Genomic DNA, 21,213 nt, shown 5'->3' on the forward strand with positions numbered 1-21,213 from the left:
TTCCCTCTCTTTGCCACGGGTAAGCATAATAACTGACCCCAGCCAGTACTAAGGCAAAGGAAGGGATCTCTTTTGGTTAGAGCACATAACTGCTCTGTGTTCAGAGGTTTAGACTGTATCTCTGTCACATATTTCCCAGGTGGCTGGGAATAAATTACATCAATTCCCTACCATACTTCCCTCCCATCTCCTCACCCTAGTAAAGTACAGTGGATAACTTGAGTATCAGAGAAGCACATGAGAGTTCCACTTCCTTCTGTGTTTGTACAGGAGATTGCCATGCAACTGAAAGTTCAGTTTAACAAATGGTGCAGACTCTGAAGCTTCAAGTACTTCAGGAATGTCCACTGTAGCTGTTGAAGGAATATCCAGGTCTCAAAAAAACACAAGTGTTAATCAGAGAAAAGATACTTGGATTTAGAACAGGTTGAGATTTAAACACAAGAATCACAATCAGACTAAATTCTACTAGCTGAGCTTACAGACAGGAAGAAGCAATTATAGCAACACAGGTGGGAAAAATAAATATATAAAAACCAAACAGGTTTGATGGGAAAGGATACCTGACAGAGAAGCACACATTTGAAAAAAAACTGTTTGAACAACAGGCATTAAATTACAACCCTTATCAAGATCATCAAAAAGCTAAAGTACTTCTATAATTCTCACCTGACAAACAGTAACCTAGATTAAATGTGTTCTCTGTAGATGTATAATCTACCTGAACAGGAACAACCCTAGTGCTTACTGCTGAAGCACACAGAGGAGACACAAGACACTGACTGCTTTTCACACTGATAGATTTATTTCTGCAAAACTTGTGAGGGAACTGATTGAGAAAAACTGTCTCATACAAGTTACCATATCTTATGTAAGAGTGCTGAGAATCCTAACTGAGAGCAAGCACATTCACCTCTTGGTACATGCAAAAACAGGTCACTTATGAGTTTTTTTGAGAACATGGATGTTTCCCTTCCATGATGGGCCAGTGAGGTTTCACATGTCACTCACTTTCATACATTCACTTACAAAGGTATCTTCACTCTTACTATATATCCCACAAAGAACATGGACTGCCAGAGCTGCTACATGCATGGTACAGAGTGGGGTCAATCTGTCCAATCTTAAGATATCACAAGACATAAAACTGAGACATTCATCAAAAGTCCCCATTTTAACTAACAGACAAAGACTCAGGTAAAGAGGAATTTATCTCATCCTATGGTAGGCTATCTCTAGAAGCCATTCCCCTGTTCTATTTCTCTCCACTGAGTCCAAGAGCACACAGCTCACATCAGACAGCAAAAGGACAGCCTACCTACTTAAGCACCTTCAAAAGTACCATCCTAACCCACTGCACAGAAACAAGCTGTGAATTACTGAGCATCTGTGTGTAAAAGCAGCTCTCACTACAAAATGCATTTTTCACCCATCAAGCCTCCATAACATAACTGAAGATACACAGCACTCTCAGTTTTTTGGGAAGCACAAAACAAATTTAAGTGTGGCTTCCAGTCAGCAAATACTTCATTATTATTTCCAAACTCTGCCGCACCAGTTTCCCCAAGAATTATTTTGATTATTTCAGTAGCTCATGGCAGTAGATTACATACAGCTAGGGTTCACCAGCATGCTGACTTTCTTTCTGCACCCCTATCTGTAAGGGTTTATAACTCACTTACAGGTGTTCCCTCTTGACAACAGCCTTGTAAGATGGGCATAGCTGTGTCTCCTTCTAAGTTATCTCCTGATTTTCCTCTGGGAATCACAAAAATAAAGAAAAATAATGAACCAAAATAATATTGGGGGGTCCCGGATTCTAAGATATCCGCATGGCATAAACCGCATAAACCCAAGCATGGCATATAATACTTTACGATAACACATTAAGACCCATAGACCTTAAGTTTTTCTTTTCTGCATTTGAAAACAAAACAATCCAATACCATTACACAGCTCAAAGTTTAGGGAGCAACTTTTGAGACAGGTTTATTTTGTTTTGAGCTTAGAGTTTAAATTAGAATCATGAACTCTTGCCCACTGTCATTCCCTATAGCTACCCTCTCTCAATCCTCGGAAGAAGTTCTTGAAACTTCCAGACCTTAACCGAAACTGTCATATTTTTAAGACTTCAAGTAATTTTTAACAGTGCCAATCCCAGGGTGCATCAGCTTTGAGGTAAACCAGCAAGAATAAACTATTGCCTTGATAGTCCACAGGCAGTTAAAAAAACAGATCTGATGCAACCAATTATTTTGAGCTGCTGCCATTCTTTTACCTACCTAAGTAACACTCGCATTTCACCTCTGTCCTCTGATGAAGTTTCCAAGTGCAGAAACTACAGCCATACCATGGAGTGGTACAACATTAAAAGATGGGAACCCAAATATTTACACATAAAACCAGCCTGACTTTCAGAATCCTAAAATATCCAGTGAACTAAGGGGAACTCCATGGACAGACAAACTGAAAGGAAAAGTCATTTTGGGGGATAAGACATCATAGAGTGAGTAGTCAAAGAAGCAGCAGAGGGATGCCATAGATGGACATGTGGACCTGCATTTCCATGTGCAGGGTAGCATTAGAAGGAAAACCTTCGGAAGCAGGTACAGAGTGGAGCAGCACCACACCTCCAAAGCTGCAAACCTACAGTGCCCAGAGGGATCTTTTAGGACTTTCTAAAGGTGAGGTGGTGAGATGAGCACTAAGCAAGTGGACCTCGCCAGCAGCCCCAGAGCCACGGAGTTACTGGGGTGCTCAAAGGCACACAGGGGCAGGAGAGGAAGCAGACAGATGTCCGTGGCACACCACCAACAGCCCCAGCAGCCACATCCTGACTGCAGCCCACAGCAGACCTTTTCCAGGGATAGCGCTACCTTGATCCAGGAAGAGAGTGGCTACAGTTCACGTGGCTCCTTCAGCCACAGGTACAAAGCCATGAGTCACTGCAATCCCTGCACAGAGACCAACTGTTATCAATGCGCCACAGGACAGCTCCAAAGGGAGGTGACAGAGACATACTAGATAAGCCCTACAATACCAGTATAACTGCATCCATGTTAGGAGTTTCACCACGTTAGCTGTTTTATTGCTAGACAGGCCAATCAAGACCTGTTGGCACTTGCAGTGTCCTGTTTGTACAGTGATAATGACAGCCACAGTGCCACAGCAATCTGGGAAGGTGCAGCTCCAGTGGGAAAGAAGCGTTCTCCTAGGAGTGTGAAACAATCTCCCCCAAAAGACATCCCTTATTCTGGCACATAACACAGCTAGTTGGGCTAAGGGAGGTCTCCTCAGCCTGGGCCATGCTGAAATCAGCACAAAAACCTTTGTCAATGAACATTCCTCTGGTCTGCATAAACCCAAAGCCTGGCTGATTTAGTGAGCTGCCATGGCTACAAGCTAATATTTTTCATAATATATTTTTTTTAATATTAATTATATGTGCTAATGTTTCTACTAACAACTAAAGTGTCCCTTACTTTTTCTTATATTAAATACTTCCCTGACTCCATGCTACTTTTTCTAGCCCACAACTATGAACAGTCCTCTAATTCAGTCTCTACATTTAAGCCATGTTCTCCTTCATCTTCTGATTTCTTCTGTAAATTCATCTTCAGTAGACTGCTTCTCTCTGAACTGTCCTACTATCTCTTCCTAACTCCAAATCTTCCCATAGATTTCACCTTTCACTTGCAACTATGATGCAAGGTCAAGCAGGAGGCTATAGAAGAACCTTTGGGAGATGTCAACACCCTTCATGCCCACACAGTTGAGCTGCACAGGGCATTAGAGATAGGACGTAGTTGCACCAATTTCTAAGTAAAGTGGAGAGATGCCTACTCCATCCATACCTCTATCTGATCCTTATGTGCCTCAAAAGTGCAAATTCTCTGAAACAGTGAGCATCTCCACTGCCCAGCCCCTGTGATTTCATCCTTCTTTAGTGGTGCTTTTCACAGATTGCCCAATCAGAAGCAAATTAAAACCAACACCATTAAGGTCAAATTGTAATTATTCATTACACTCAGAACAGCAGATTTCACTCTGCTGCAGGACAGCAAAGCCTGGGAGAGCAGGGGAGTGCTTTGTTTGCAATACTATCAAGTCTAGCCAGTATTTGCTCCTCTTTCAAAAAGCTGCTCTGTCCTTTTTCTAACACTGAAATAGATACCACATGAGTTAGGACTACAGGGCCCCATGGCCACCTTGGAGGAGATACATCAAGCCCAGGACATGACAGGGGACCAGGAATGAGGCTTAGGTGGAAGTATCATGAGCTTCACAGCAGCATATTGGCCATTCAGTAGTAATCCCCAGCTTGTAACTAGTGTCATATTTTTTGTGTCTCTATGAAAGTGTTTCACAACACATCCAAAGCAGAAAATACACTTTAGAAATAATATTGAGATGCAGTGTCACAATCCCCAAGCCCTTTACAATCAAAGCTGCCTCAACGTTCCCAAGAAGTATGCACAAGTGTGAGCTTTTTTCTCCTCCTTCCCATAGCTGTCTCATTTTAGAGCCAAAAGTATCTTTTCTTGAGCCTGTGCTAACCTGAGAAATAATAAGGGACCCACAATGTTACATAAAGTATTTGATAAGAGAACTCTTGTGCAAAGCTATGAGATCCCCTCCCAAATCCACCTCTCGTTCAAGCAAGCTAGCTGAATTCTTTCCACCACTTTCTGTGGGCTGAGAGCAAAAATAACGATGCAGATAAGGATCTTACTGTAACTTTGACTACAGTCAAGCTCACATTGTGCAAGTCAATGCTATTGAGCTTAAATATCAACGTCATCCAAAGCCTGGTGAAGCCTGAGTGTACAGTCAGAAATGTAAAATGGAAAAAACAAAAATACCACTTTCCTCCACAGAAAACACATCTCAGGAGGGCGGGCATACAACATACCGGCCTAAAATCACTCCTGCAACAGCAAGTACCACTTGAAAAGATTACTAGAACATAATATGTGTATATACAAACACATGCTAGACCACATGAGAAAAGTTAGCTAGCATTCTCATCCAAAAAATTTATTCTAAAAAATGTATATGCTGAAGGCAAGGAAATGCAAAGGGTGAGCACCTCTTATAATGAATGCTGCATTGCCTTTGGGGACGTTCCTCTACATCATTCCCTTGGGTGGGAGGTGCAGACCTGCTATCATCACAGAGACCAAAACAAGGATTTCTGCACACAATCAAGCCAAGGCTCTAGCGCTTGGAAGTTGACAACATGTCACCAAACTACATGACACTGCTAGGAGAGAATAAAAATTAAGTAAGGAATGGAAGGTGTGCATTCCTCGTTTCCTCCTTTCTTCACTATCCCAAAGTGACTAAAAACCCCTACTCCAGGCCTTACAGATAAAGCTCACCTCCCTCATGCCTGGTGCAAGAAGAAGAGACCTTAATGGGGAAAAACATCCACCCACACAAGCCCAGGGAAATGACCCCCACCATTGCCAAGGGGGAGAGAGCCCACACATGCAAAAAGCAAGGAGTGAGTACCAGATGATTTCAACTGAAATTTTATCCACACCAGTTGAAATATATTCCAATAGAAAGGTGAAAAAATTTTCTAGGAGTCAGCACAAAACTCTGGGCTGGATCTTGTTACATCCATCACCTCCAAGCCCTGCACACACCCAAGTACCAGACTGCTGGGTCCTCTTCTAATTAGTTCAGAATAAGGAGTCCCTGCCCCAGGAGTTTGCAAAACCCCCACATTTTGCAAAGAGACAGATGGGACTGGGGGAGGAAGAACAAGAGGGACATGTGGTTACACACAACTGGCACGTTGCTTTCTTTTCTCTTTTTCTTTTTTTTTTTTTTTTAATAAAAATAAATATCAATAATCCCCACTGGCCACCTGCCTAGCTTTTGTGTATTTAATTAAGAAGGATTTGGGTGATGGAGAACTGGTCAAAAGTTCAGCCAGTTTAGGGGAGGACAGGAGAGTAAACATCTAGCTGAAGGACCCAAAAAAATGCCAACATTCCAGCCGCTGCCTGGTCCTTCATGATTTCTAAAACAGCATGGTCTCACTTTGCAGCACAATTCACAAAAAAATCAGAGGACTAAGGGAAGAAGTGCAATTCATACTTAAGAGAGCTGGTCTGGACCAGTTCCTGAAAGCCAGTGACCTCACTGATCCCCAGTGCAGTTTGTCTTTATAGTGATAAGACTAGAATTGTATTCATGTTTAACAAAATCATTTGAATCCACAATGACGTCCCTTTAGCAGTGAGAGAAACAAAGGGGAGAGAGAGCAGAAAAAACACCCTTAACTGAGTTACTAGAGAATACCAAGAACTGTCCTATCTTCCTACCCCCCCCAACACAGTCACCTTATAAGACAGAAAGTCCATTAAGACACAAATAGGGTATCCTTAGCATGGGAAAACATTTAGCACAGTTTTAATTTACTTTCAAATCAGCATTTAAACGATCACATCTTACATCACTTCCTTTTACGAGCCAGCAGTTAGACAATACACATCATTTACTTGCAGTTTTGGAAGGCTGCAACACAGATCAACAAAAGAAGCCCTCACTATGAATTAACTATTACAAGACTTTTAGAAAGTCACTCCAGCCTGCGTTGAGGGCAATTGGGAGTATCATCCTCTAATTCTCATCTTTCTGGTGCACTCCTGTTATGCCTCAGAACTCCCACAAATACATCCTTCCACCCAAGTCATTGCTGCCACAAGAGAATTACGATGTCTGTGAGATGTAACAGCACACTCACAATGGTAAAGGTGCTAGATGTGTTTAAAACCAGACACGTACACAATAAAAGAGAAAGTGACTAAGCAAGTTAACATAGTTCAGTGTCAACAGCAAAATTTTGTTTTATGCAATGTTTTATGCCTCTATGAATGATCAGATAATAGAGATTTTAAAATTTCAAAAGTATTAACCAATTGCCTTTAGGTCACAGGTAATTCTTGCATTAAAAAACCCAAAATACCAAAACCAGAATGGAAGCAAACACCCAGTTCAGACCTTATCTTGAGACAAATTTCAGCAGTGTTCTCATTTGGTGCAGGCCAAACTTCATATTAAGCTTACTGCTGGATGTGAAAAGCTAAAATCTAACCGCAGCAATGCTAAAAATGCTTCTCCCACTACTTGCAGAAGATCAAAAAAAGCCCTTAAGGCAGCCGATCACTCGGTGAGCTGGCTACGAGTCCCAGTTACTCGGCAGCGGCACTGGGCTGACTCAAGAGGGGAGGGGCAGCACATCCGTGCGCCATCCCAGACGCACCACACGGCAGCGGCAGGCAGAGCGAGCACGGGCCCGGCTGACAGCACCACGGGCCCGGCTGACAGCACCACGGGCCCGGCTGACAGCACCACGGGCCCGGCTGACAGCACCACGGGCCCGGCTGACAGCACCACGGGCCGTGCCGCTCCCCGCGCCGCCGCCCTGCCCGCCGGGGGCCCAGCGGCGCTGGCAGCGGGCGGGGGGCGGCCCGGGGCTCCCCGCCCGCCGCGGGCACAGGCGCGGCCCGGGCCGGCCCGCACACGCCGCTCGGCTCCAGCCAGCTGATACCGACCTAGCCAAGGGAAATTTCCCCCTCCCAACTCCAGCACTGGCCTAGGACTCCTTAAAAGTGTGAGAACGACCGACCCAGGGGGTTCTGCGGCCGGTCCTTCCCGCCTCGGCTCGGAGGGAACGCTGCCGGCCGTACTTGGCAGCGTTTAACCCTTTGCTTTCTCTCTAATCTAAGTGGTGGAACTTCCACGCCGTCGTTCTCGGGTTTCGAACCAACTACGAAAGGAAAACAACTCTCATTCCCCAGGATTTCTGAGCAGCAGTAGAGCTCAGCTTGGCCCCAGGACGAATGAGCCAATCCCCGCGGCCCCTTCACCTGTGCAGGGCAAAGGCTTCCCCAAAACACCCATTCCTTTCTCTTACATACCCAGGGCTGGGGAACCTCCTTTTTTTTTTTTTTTTTTTTTTTTCTTTTTTTTTCCCCATTAATTCACCCCTGCATAACAAGCTGCTCTTGACACATGAGGCTTCTTCACACAAGAGGTGTAAGCAAGGTTATGAAGATGAAAATAATAAAAACTCTATAGATTTCAGAATCACAGAAGTGTTTGGGTTGGAATTGATCTCAGAAGATCATCTAGTTCCAACCGCTTTGTCATAGGCAGAAACACTTTCCACTAGACCAGGCTGCACAAAGCCCCATCCAACCCAGCCTTGAACACTTGCAGAGATGGGGCATCCACAAGTTCTCTGGGCAACTTGTTCCTGTACCTCACCAACCTCACAGTAAAGGATTTCTTCCCAATACCTAATCTAAACCTACTCTCAGTTTAAAGCCATTACCCCAATTCAAGCACAGCAATAGAAAACTTAGTATTTTTACCATATCACCACTGAGGTCCCAGGCCCACAGTAACACTCCACATAAGCCAACCTATTTAATGCATAAAATGCAGGAGTAACTCCACTTGCATTTAGGTGCCAAACATCCAAGGACTGCCCGCACATTTCATACATGTATAAACATCTACACACCTACATATAGCTAAATAAATAGCTAAGGTAGAACTAGCTACAGAAATATTGCCAGCCAGATAGATGAGCTATTTCCAGCTAGCTCAGCTAAGGCAAAGAGGAGAAAAACAGGACTATTTTCAGCTTTTCAACAGGTTGGCGCACTCCCCTTCCCCGCACTGCTGGAAAGCTGACTCCCCAGCCAGGCAAACGACCTTCGGCATCATCGGCGGGTGTATGAGCTAGACAAAGAGATAACGTCATGCCCTCTCCGCTCCCTCCGTGTCCTCCCGCAGTGGCAGGTAGCCAGCCAATCCCGCTCCCGGGTGACATCATCGCTGATGCCTGTACACGAATGTGGAAGTACATCAAACTACATCTCGGAGTCGGCTCCTCAAAAGCAACCTACACCCCACCCCCCAGCCCCTTGGGATGACAGACCGCTTACAAGGGAAATAAAACCATCCAGGAAGAGGGATTTCAAGAAGTGGTTGCTGGGTAGAAGTAAAGCAGAAGGCAACAAGGAAACATGGCATAAATACGTTTCTCCCTCGGTTATGCAGTTCCTATGAAAGCCCTCAAAACATACACATACAGTCTCATCTTTGGGCGTCTCTGGAGCATTTTTCCTAGCAAAAAAAGTGCCCAAGAAAAGGTTTGGGTTTTTTTTTTTTTTGCAACAACTTTTGTAACAACTGATTTTTTTTTTTTTTTTTTTTACATAATTTCATTAGTTTAAAAAGAAACATGTTTATCGCAGCAAGGAAGTTTTTTGGTTTGGTATAATTTGTTTACATACAGCCCTGTTAGGTGTCCACATTATCAGTGTATGTACATAAATGTGGGCAAATACCTAAGAAGAAGCAGTGCCAACCCAAACTTAAACACCTGTCAATCCATTACTGTCTAGCAGGCTCTATAGCAAGAAAAGAGACTGCCTGTTGCTCCCCATTATCACAGTGACACCGATGACATCAGGTGTTCGTTCAACTCTTCAACTCTTCCGAGACAATACATGCATGCGCCCAGTTTCATTTCTAATGCTAACTATTCTGGGAGAGCTCTACTTTACCTAAAGAAAACGAAATTTAACATTTCTTTTGTCAAGACTGTTAAACTAAGGAGAACTTTGCTCGTTAACTCAAAAGCATTAACAAGTACACTGAGAAACAATGCACTAAATTGCAATAATTAACAGGAGAGTTTCAAGTCACACATTCAAACCCATTAATTTTTTTTAGTAAGGGTTCAGATGATGCAAGCTCTGGGAGCAAAGGATTACAGAAAAAAATTGTGTCCTTTCAAATGGCAGAAAAAAATTAAATGGTCAAGGTTGTGTCAAAGCTTTTTACTTATCTTTCCCCTCTCCTGTGGCCCTTTGAGCCACATTCTTTTTCCCAGCTTTATACCAACAGCAGCAGCCTGGCTATTCGAGCTCAAGTCTTAAAAAGCAACTAATACCCTGCACAGGCAGACTAATTCTCCATCAGGAAGGCTGAAGCTCACGCCCTCAAAACAAACTGACATGTGTTTCATTTGCAGAAGAGGCAGCAAAGCACTTTATTTAGTTACTGGAGCTGCAAGCAGCAGTATCTTGTCATCAGGGAAACTCGGACCAATTACACTCCCTTGTTTATAAGCAAAAAGAAAAACAACAACAACAACAAAAAAACAACCAAAAAACAAGTAGCTAAGCATCTTCATCTCCCCTCTCTCCAAATGCATCTTGCATTTCTATAGTCTAAGGCTAGAGCCTTCAATCTTTAGCCAAGTATTAACTCCGTGCAAATAATTAGTCCTCCTGGTAGCTAGCACTCACTGCAAAGTCATGCAAGCTCAAGATTTGTTTGTTCCACTGACTGCATACTAAAGGGTAAAATAAGAAAAAAAAAGAAAAAAGTAGGCTAGTTTCACACCCACATGGACACACTCTGATTTCTATTTTTTAAAGTCATACACTTGTCAAACAGGTTATTCTGGGAATTCTGATTTCCACAAAATAAGCTTCTCTGCTTCGGTCACTTATTATTGTCACTCTGCACAGCCCATCAGATGCACTCGCCCCCAACTCAATACCTTCAACACTCACAAGGAAACCGGGTGACAATTTTAATTAAGGCCAATGTCTTTGTTTAAAGTCACTGCAGCAGCAGCAACTTCTATAAGGATTTCCAGCAGCAAAGCTGAATAAGCCTGTGGACGTGTTTGTATAACCGAGCCAGACTCAGACAGCATCCACTTGGTTTGGTCATTTCTCTGGAAGGAGCACAGAGAAGAATAAGGACAATAAAGGCGTATTTCATCATCACAGGATGGGTACTTGGGAGAGTAATTTGTACCCGTCTGAAAAAGCAGAAGCCAAGAGGCTGACAAACTTGACAAGGCCAGCAACAATGACAAGGGCAACACTTCTACCACCCTTCACTGTTCCGGTTGCCAGAGCGGGTGGCTCGCCTTCAGCCGTGTGCTCAGCCCGGCGCAGGCACCGGGTACCCTCTGGAATATCGGCAACAATAAAAGGAGAAGAAATTCTGACACAAACCTTGTAGACTTGCCCGTACGTGCCATTGCCAACCACTTCCACCAGTTCAAAAATCCCAGCGGGGTCCTAGGGGAGGAAGGGGCAGAAGGGGCGGGGGAGGAAAGGGGAGAAGAGAAGCGGGGTTACATTTTTGTTCAGGCGATGGCTGCTGGCAGAGCCCAGCCAGCGAACCCGGCTGCTGGCGGCGTGCAGCTGTTGCGCCCTGTTTTTCCACGCACATGCCAATACATGCAAACAAAGGAAAAGCAGCCCAGGGCCGCGGTCCCCCCGCCCGCCCCCGCGGGAGGGCTCCCCGCATGCGGCCGCGGCCCCCCTCGCCCCGGCACCGGCCCCGGGCCCGGCCGCTCCCACCCCACCGGCCGCGCAGCCCCGGCAAGGGGCGCGCCAACCCCGGGGGGCCCCCGCCCCGGCCCCCGGCACCGGCACTCACCCGCAGGGAGGAAAGGTCGATATCCACCAGACTTTTTGCAGGAGAATCGTTCGCCATTTTCCTGTCTCTTTTTTTTTTTTCCTTTAAATATTTTTTCTTCTCTGTTAAATAATAGCGAGGCCGCTCCCCCCTCCCTGGAGCAGCTGTGAATTGCGCGGAGGTCCGCTCCGCTCCTCTCCTCCCTTCCGCCCTTCTTCACTCCAGCCCCGCCGGGTTGAAACTCTTCAGCATTGGGAGGGGTTGGCGGGGGGGATGATGGTTAGATGGATGGTGGGAGGAGGAGGAGGGAAAGGGAGGTGAAGGAAGGGAAGGAAGAAGGAGAAGGGGTGCTGCGGTTTGTCCGTCCGTCCGTCTCCCCGCGCTGCAGTGCGGGGCTGGATCCCCCCGGGGATCCCGGCCGGCCGGTCGGTGGGTGAGCGGGTGAGTCGCTGGGTGCCCGCGCGTCCCCGGCGGCAGCGGGCTCACACCATGTCGCGGCGGCGGCGGCAGGAGCGGCGCCGGTGCCGGCAGCCTCTGGCAGCCTCACGATGCGCCCCGCACCCGGGCATGGCACGGCACGGCTCGGCCCGGCCGGCGGCGCTCACGCCGGGAGCCGGCAGTGGCAGCCGCGGCCCCGCTCTCGCATGGGGGGGCGGCTCACGCCCAGCGCCGCGGCGGAGCCCCTGCCGCCTCCGACCCCTTCCCGCGGCGCTGCCCTCGCATCAAACGGCGCCGGGCACCGGCGGGCAGGGGCTGCGCGTCCCGGCGGCGGCGGGGCAGGGGCGCGAGGCTGGAGTGGGGTGCTGCGAGCCAGACAAAGATAGCCGGGGAGGAGGAGGAGGAGGAGGAGGAGAAGAAGGAGGAGGAGGAGAAAAAATATACTGCGAGAGAGAGAGAGAGAGAGAGAGAGAACAGCTCCCCCTTTCCTTCTCCAACAGGAAAAACCGGCGGAAACGCGCCCGCCCCAGAGCACTGCTGGGTAAACTCGCGGGGAGAGAGAAAGAGAGAGGGAGGGAGCCAGCGAGCGCGGGCGGGGAGAGAGCCGGCCGCGCAGCCTGCCCGCCCCGCCGCCCAACAATAGCCCCACGGGGCGGGGGCGACCCGGGGCGGCCCTTCCCCGCCGCCACCGGCGCTGGGCCCCGCCGGCGGGAGCCCCACGCGTGTCCGCGGCAAGGCCGTGCGGCCGCCCCACCGCCGGCCGCAGTGACCAGCCCACGCTGCTGCTGGCCAGGCCCAGGGCAAGGACGGAGCCGTGCAGCCCCCGCCGCGCCTCTGCGGGACAGCGCGCTCAGTGTGGGTCTGTCACGGCTCGCATTCACCGTGTGGTGGGGATATTTTCTCTTCCCATCCCCGGTGAGATGACCAGCAAAATGTCACAGATCCCCCCCCTGCCTCGAGACTCCAGGCCCACAGGAAAAACATTTGTGTCTCATGAAGAGATTTCTACAGAAAGAGACCCAAATCGTAACCCACAGAACCAGACCCATCTCTCATATTTTAACGCATCGTTTACTGACAGAGCTGTCTCAGACCCCCTTCCTGACCAGAACAATCCTCTAGAAGAATTTGAATCGTGGAAAAATCTCATTAACCTCACTTGAGCAAGACACATCAGGCAGTTGCACACAGGTGTAAACCTTGGCAGGATTTGTTTCTCATTGAAATTCTTTATCACACTGATACGGCAAAAATGTTACCTGCTTGCAAGAGGTCGAGTTGTGTTTCCTGTGGGAACCAGGGTTTTCCTCTCTCTTCTAATTTAACCACAAAATTACATATACATAGCTATAAGTATTACAGAAACATACTTTTGAAACAAAGCAAACCTGTTGAGCAGAAAGTGTAAGGATAAATTACCATAACAGTTTAATGGCATACTTCATTTTCACTTTAAGTGTAGATACAAAGAAAGGAAACTCCAGCCTAGACCAGGAATCTTTGTTGTCTGTACAGGAACCTATAGTCAGGAAAAAGCAAATAATTTCAAATGGATTTGGTGCTGTGTCTGCCTGAGTGCATGCACGGGAGTAAGATCAAGACTAGAGAGGCAGTAGGTTTTGAAAAGTGTATTTCTACAAAGATTTATTATCATTGGCCTGGTTTGCATTACATGGTAACTCAGGCTTTTTATGTGTAAGGGAAGCCTTGGTAGTCAGGTCCATTGCCCATCTGTCCCAGCATCCATCTCCAGATTTAGCCAGTAGTAAACACTGAGAGAAGATCACAGGGATACTTTAACCATCCAGTAATACTTCCCTGGCTTATTTAACCAACTCTCTACAGCTCAAGGAGTTCTTTAGCAGCATTTGGTGTCACTGCATTTCATATTTTTTTATTGTGTTCTCCTTCCATTAGATTGGCTGTTTACTTTCTGAATTCATACATGGTTGTGGCTCTTACAGTGTCCTTTGGCAGGGAGTTCCAAAGCTGAGCTAGCATGTTGTGTGGAGAGCACCTTTTGCTAGACTGAAAAAAAAAAAAAAAATCCTGCTGGTTCTTGTTTTGGAAGAGACACCAATCGTTTCCTATTCGTTTTCTTCGTTATGGTCATTTTTTAGACTTCTGGTGTGTTTTTCCCCCTGGTTTTTGCCAGCTAGCAAGTTCTTGTCTTTTTAGTGATACCATGAATGGAACTCATTCTATATTTGCCCTTCATTGAACCATTTCTGCTTCTAATACCTTCCTTTTTAAGATGGGTAAACAGATTTCCATCTCATGTTCGTGCTGGGTTCCCCATGCAGCATCATTGTGATGTCCTCATTTCTAATCCGCTCCTGATCCTTCCTTTCTTCACTGTTGAGTATGAATATGACATTCCTGTGGCACATGTCTATTATAACTCCAGAATCCCCTTCTGTAATGCTAATACTACCTCAGAGACTGTTGCTGTGTATTTCTGAATGCTGAACGATTTTCAAGCCCAAACTCTGAAGTGTGAGTTTTCCAAACCCAGGATGTAACAACTTCCTTGTGCCTCTGAAAAGTACAGCCCAGGATTTTAGAGATGAGGATCTGAGCCCATATACACATTTTCACCATTCATATTTTCACCAACAGATGTCATTTTACCAGACCTCTGATGTGGCTCTACCACAGTGTCCCCTCTCTGCTTTAAGTTTTTGTTTTATTAGAGTGAATTCAGTTCTTTGGCATGTTTTGTATTGTACTAAAGACTGCTAAAGTGCTAGCAACAAGATTGTGAATTCTTGAAAAGTAAGCCATCTATCTTTAGGGAAAAATTAGTTTTCATAAAGCAGTAAATGCTTTATGAAAAGAGCTTCCTGCTAGTTCCCAGAGTGAAGCACCATGACGCCTCACCTTCCTTTTCCTTCCTACTCAAGTGAAGGGATGAAAGGCTTGCTTTTTTGAGGAAGAAGCCTCTTCAGCTGTGGCCAAAACCACTCTGTTCACATGTTCATCATGCTCTTCACCAGCTCAGTGTACTTACCCAGTCTGAAAGTCCAAAAGTTGAAAGACCAAACCTAAAACCACTGGAAAGAAGATGAGCAGTCTGTTTTAACTCTTCCTCATAGTGAAAAAAGCAATGCTGAAGTGAGACGGAGTGAGACAGCCATCAAAAATCATAATGAAGACTAAATGCAAGGAAAGGCATTTTCAGCCCTGTGGATCGTCACCCCACAGAGCACACACGGTGTGTCAAATGACAAACTTCAGTAGAAGCATCAAAACATCTGAGTCCACTCCATCTGTTGGGGAGCAAAGCAGGAGAAAGCTGGGTCCTGTGTGCTGCTTTCCATCACCCTCAGACACAGTTGCACCCATTCCTGCTCAAAGTGCTCATAGAAGTGAAGGGAACAGAGGAGTTGTAGCTCCCTGAGCAGTTTCAGCATCCCTGAAAGAGGGGTCCTGAGCCTCCCTTTCTCTGGCCATTTATTCCAGTTGAATGGTACCTCATCCCTTGTGTGGATATGAGCTTTCCTACAGCTGTGTAGTGAGCCAGGACTCTTAGCAAAGCTAGCCCACAAAAGGAAAATAACTTCTGATGTTATTATTGATCAGTTCCGTTGGCTGGTTCACATCATGTCTCCTTGAGCTGTTGTGTTAACAAAAGGGAAACGGAGGGGTCAGAAACTAAGTGGAGGGCAGGAAGTGTAACCACAGCATTGCCTTTTGGTTGTGGCTGTGGCTTCAGCCAATTTCAACTCTCAGTGGACCCATAGAGGTAAAACTAGAGAAACTTCCTTCCCTACTGGAAAAGACACTGTGGGAGTGATGGGAACCCAACATTTATGTTGTAGCCACAAAAGAAATTCCTTGCCCTCTATTTTTTTTTTCAAGTTCTTTGAAATTGTCTTTGTTCTACAATTTTCCACTTCTAATATGCCAGGGCCCTAATCACTGACCAGAGATACAGAGGTCATCAACTGCACTAACTTTTTATGAGCTTAATCATCAACAGTATTCAAGAAGATGAGTAAAGAGACAGGAAGTTCTGAATTTTCATTTTGTTCTACTACTGATTCATCCCATAGCCCTGGGGCATCTCATTTCCTGCTTCCACTCCCGTTCTCTATGTGGAAAATGGGAGTGATTTTGACCTCCTTTATAGTGTGAAGTGTTAGACATGTGCCCCGTCATACTCTGGGGAAATGGTTCTCTCCTTGGCTGAAAAAATCCCTGAGGGAGGCTCAAGCTAGGGTGATAAGTAACAGAGTACAGGGTAGTGAGTGGGGCTGAGTGAGGCTTTGCATAGTCCAGCTCTCCTGCTGCATATGGAGCAGAAGGAGGCTGGGAGACTGTTCTCCTCATGCTATTTATTACAACACATACTGGGAGTAGATCAGTTACAAAAGGATGCCACACAATCAGCCTCCCTCCAGCTTAGGCTCCTCTCCTCCTCTGCTGTTTCCACCACCCCTATCTCACACCTCCATGTGAGAGCTGCTCTGCATGATCGCTGCCGGCACACCCATGTTTTCTCATGCTGCATCTTAATAATGTCATATGGGGTGGACATGTTCCTGCAGCTCTGGTTGCCCAGTTGCGCACACGCTGCTGCTGGTGACATCCTGCTGCTTCCCGCTCCTCAGGATACTGCACTGCCTCCCACACTGATGGGTTTCCCTCATTCCAGCATGCAGCTAAGGCTCAGGCACGTAGCTGGACCCAGGCTTGGGGATGCACGTGTAGATGATGATGTAGGTGACATGAAGTTGCACAGGGCCAAAAAGGAGCACCAGCTGTACGCTTTGAGACCATCACTGCCCACACCCTAGCTGGCTTCCTCTGTTAGCATTTTGGGGACTGGATTGAAAGGACTCCTGAAACACAGGGACTGTCTAAATATAGCAATCCTGCTAGTGCAGGAAGAGTGGCAAAGTTGAGTCAGAGCCCTTTCCACAGCTGCTCGGTACCATGCAGGGAGGCACAGTACAGTCAGCACTGTCAGCACTTTGGAGGTGCCCACCTTTCTCCATCCCCTGCCAGGCTCCACATCTGTGCTGTTTTTTCAGCTGTGCTGGTACGGCTTCCCTGTATTGTGGTTTGGTAGCTAGGCTGATGTTAGCAAAAAACATCAGCCATCTTTATTTTTTTGCAAGTTTTGCTTTACCTCCCATTAACACCCTGCTTTAAATGAGTGGTAGGCAATTTGGTGAGAGCGGGAATTTCTCAAGTTGTTATTGCACAGAGATCTAGGTACCACAAAATCATGTCCTGAAAGTAATTTTGGGAAGAGTTACTTCAAATGGCACTGCAGTATAGCCTAAGGGGAATAGTTAACCGTAGTCCTATAATAATTAATATCACACTTGTGCAGTACTGGAGCACCCAGCAGTTCTAATTTAATCCAGATTACAAATGAGCATATGAAAGTTTTCTTAGGAAAATAACAGAATACAATTTTTATGTCATTAATTTATGCTGGTTGTGATGAAGAAAGATGGTACCTGGTCCATCTAGAGTCACAGGACATGAGAAGCTGATGGCTGAAATGGTATGAAGTTTGCCAGGACAACATGCTTCCAGAGAAATCTGTGAACAAATCTAAACCAGCAGAGTGAAGTTCAGAAATTTGCATCATCTAGCTGTGGCATTTTGAATCTGACTCTGAACATTCCCACACAGGATTTGCATCCATGGAGCCATAGCCTTTGTGAGGAGACTGCTTCTACACAGAAGAAAGGGTGATTTCATATTGTCACAGTCTTTCATTGACTCTACATCCCTAACTGATCTACTCAGACTGAACTCACAGTACAGTCCAGAATCTTGTACTTCATATCAGACAGTTGTCAGTCCTGCAGCTAGACTTAAACCAGGCAACGATGCAAAAACCTGGAATAAAAAATACTGTTGCATGCTTGGGCTAATTGAGAAGATCCCATGTATATTTCTGTACGTTGCCCATGCTCTAGGGTTTTAACAAGCTTGCTGTTTCTGGGTCTGCTATCTGTCACACAAAGCATGCAATTACTGAGTGTGACTGGCTGTCACAGGCTATCTCTGCTTGTAGCTAAGCTGGCTTGTAGCTATCTTCCCATGACCCAAGTGTGACACTTATTTCACCTCTTATACGGGGCCCTGAGCCATATCTGTAGTGGCTGTGAGCAAACTCTTTTCCTCCCCATCTGAGTCAGAACTCCTCAGGGAGTATTGTCTCTCCTCACATTTGTCTTGATGTGATTTATCTCACAAAAGGGCACCTGGGCATGCTCACCCAGAGTTTCTGGGATCTGTCTTCAGGAGAGAGACAACCTGCTTATGCCACATTTGCACCCTCAAATAAGAAAAGTTGCTTTGCCAACATGACAGTGGCTGTGGCTGTGCAGGCATTTACAGGCAGTGCTTGTGCAAGGATCTCCCAGGCCTTCCCCACAAAGCACATGGGCATGTATGCTATGCTTTTCCTTCTGCTCTTTGACTCCTGTCACTGCATTGTCCTTAACAAGAGCCATGTGATCAAACAGATAATTATTGGAAATAACACCTGTTTTCAGATTTTATTTTGTTTTATCCAGCTCTGTTGTGTCCGCAATGTGGTGAAAGCAGAAAGGCAGTGAGTGTGGAGGTAGTTATGTTGTTCTTTCAAAGCCCTTCAGCTTATATAAACAGAGTTCAAGTTGAGTCTGCAAGCCTGCCAGGCTCGTGAGCAGATCAGTGAGGATCACTTTTCAAGAACTTGGGCCTCATTTTGGCATCGCCCTGAACATAGTCTTGATGTGCCATATAATGAGTCAGTAATGCCATGACGACGTGATACAAATCACTGAACCTTTATGAACTTATTCTGTCAATTCAAATGTGTTCAAAAAAGTCTGAGGAAGTCATTTTGTCACAGAACATCTAACGGAGAAGATACTGAAGTCAGCTTAAACTTGATAAAAAAGGCATAAAGTTAGCACAGAAATATTTCTCTAGACTTGGGCTGAGTGGAAAGATGATGGTTATGTGTCTGCATCTGATGCAGAGCAAGCTGATCCAAAAAAGTTTACAGATCTGGTTATAACCAACCTTTAACATGGCCTGAGCTGGTACAGATGTCATCGTGTCCCCAGAATGAAGCTAATGCATTTCCACAAACAGGGGGCTTCTGCAAGAAATCTGTGGGAGCATCAGTTCCTGCAGTGCCCCTGGTCTGAGTACAGCCGTCTTTAATTCTGAAAATGTATTCCCATGTTGAACTTTGTGCATTGTGCAAGCTCCCTGTGAATTCGTACACCTTTGAGAATTGTGACTTAGTGAGGTAAATTATAGAAGTTGAAATTAAAGTGTAGAGCATGTATTTTAAACAAACATTAAAGCTACTGAAGTCTGCCCTTTGAAAGCTTTCTTCTTCAGTTTCCAAGTTACTTTTATTTGAACGTTGAAGGGATTTTCATTTTGTGTTATATTTTACAATGAGTGGAGTTGTGTTTGGAAAGTAACTTTAAAATGAAGAGTGAATTTGCATGAAAATGCAAAAGAAAGGGGGAAAAAAGCTTAGGTGAGAATTAACTATCCTTTCAAATGAAAAAATAAAACCCCAGTGCCATTAAAGGAGATTTAGAACCACATAAGAATTTCCACAATTAATACACAGGCTTAATTGGCTTAAGTTTCCCTTTCATTTTATACAGCATGAGGTCCACAGAGGCCATAATTTCAGGAAACTCTGGCTTTGTCAATGAAGCTAACTTAAAATGTTCCCTCTGCTCCCTTCCCTGGTGCCCTGTACCTGGCTTCACACCTCTCCATGGGCAACAGCTATTGCCAGAACAAGGATTTGCAGGGCTAAGCCTACATCAGCTGAAAAATAACATTCCCCAGAAAGAGCGAATCAGTTCTGATGCCTGGCAGTGACGTCACCAAGAAGGCCATGACAGCAAAGAGGCACAAGTGAAATGGTGAAGTGGCATTGGCAACTTACCAAGTTACCTCCAGCAACAAAGCCAAGATCTCATGAGGCTGCTGCTGACATGTCAATAGAAATGCCAAAGAAGGTCCAAGGGAAGGGACAAAGCCTCTAGGCTGATATAACCTTAGAGGGTATAATTAAAAAAAAATACACCCTCTTGTTGTAATCAATGGCTGAAATGGGAAGGGCTGCTGATTGACACAAGATAATCCTCCAGGTGTTGTTTCTTAAACAAAATGTTGTCATCAAAATAACAATAAAATGTTGAATGTTATGGGGCACTGCTGGGTTTTGATAGAAGGCAAAGTATTTTAGCTACATTTTGGCTTTCAGAGACATTTTCTGTCTATTTCTAGATCTTGCTAATTTAACAGAGGGCTCTTCTGTATGATACATTTACCCTCTGTGATCTGGCTTTAAGTAAGCCAAATATCAGGGCTGCTGTGACAAAGCAGATTGGTAAAGTTCCTTGGTGTGACTTTTAGTGAAGAATTCCTAATCAATGTCATAACTTTTTCTTTTGAAATGTGGACATTTTAGGGGTCTTCTGGTCATAACAGAAACATTGAATATAGAGGGTCTATAGAGAGCTGTTATATCGAGATAAAACATGTGGGCTTCACCTGTCCATTTGAAGAAGTGAGCACCTCCAGGGTGAACATTCAGGTTCCTCTCATCATGAAACAAACAATGAAGTAGCACCGAGGAATGGTATCTTAGCAGTCATGGTTAGTTTGGAGGCTGGAGCCTTTGCTGGAGACATCTCAGGTTGGTGTGATGAATCTCTTGTAGCCAGGCAATGCTTTTTCATGCAATGTCAGTTTTTAAGATTTTCAATGCAGTCATGCATGCTTTGGAAACTATTTATCCATTTAAGTAGCAAAGTGAAGTCAGGGTGACAGATACTTAACTGCTGTGAATTAGGGTAGCTCTTCTGAAACTGCTTGGAAGCTCTGATGACCAACTTCTCCCATTTAAGATTGCTGGTTTTACTATACACAGTCATCATCAGAAACAAAGATGTTGTTAGGCAGTGGTGAATAGGCAATTTGGCCTTGGCTCAATTAGCCATGAAATGGAAAAAGCAGGAAAATTTATACAAAGAAAAACAACACATGATTTCCCAACAGCACGTTGAAAACTTTTTCCGCTGCTTTGATAATTTTTGTTCCCTCCTCTCATAAGCCCAGCCTGGAGCCATTATTTGAACTTGGTGTAAATACATAAGGAGAAATGGTGAGATGAAGGCATACACCACAGGAGGAAGTCCCAGTTCAGAAAGTACTAAAGGTGGTAGAGTGGCATGTAAATGTGCACTTCTGAATAAGGGCGTTTCCCCTGATCAGTTCCTCAGTACTTGGCAAGAGGCTTTTCAGAGTTCCCCA

General features: G+C 45.4%; 1 protein-coding gene across 10 annotated transcripts in view; it reads right to left on the reverse strand.

Moving 5' to 3' along the window:
- Positions 1 to 12,135, reverse strand: part of MAP4K4 (mitogen-activated protein kinase kinase kinase kinase 4) — a 165,613-nt gene extending 153,478 nt beyond the window's left edge. For 4 of the 10 annotated variants that reach the window (XM_053933302.1, XM_053933296.1, XM_053933289.1 and 1 more), the window contains exons 1-2: positions 11,494 to 12,135; positions 11,064 to 11,129 (exon numbers count right to left, since the gene is read on the reverse strand). In XM_053933302.1, coding sequence (XP_053789277.1) covers positions 11,064 to 11,129; positions 11,494 to 11,550 — 123 coding nt within the window. In that variant the 5' untranslated portion in view covers positions 11,551 to 12,135. Of the gene's footprint in view, positions 1 to 7,014; positions 7,136 to 11,063; positions 11,130 to 11,493 lie in introns of those variants that run through there. The other 6 variants (XM_053933338.1, XM_053933330.1, XM_053933310.1 and 3 more) reach the window with 3 other exon arrangements.
- Positions 12,136 to 21,213: the final 9,078 nt, after the last annotated feature.

The sequence above is a fragment of the Vidua chalybeata genome, chromosome 2 (assembly GCF_026979565.1).
Source record: "Vidua chalybeata isolate OUT-0048 chromosome 2, bVidCha1 merged haplotype, whole genome shotgun sequence".
Lineage (NCBI taxonomy): Eukaryota > Metazoa > Chordata > Aves > Passeriformes > Viduidae > Vidua > Vidua chalybeata.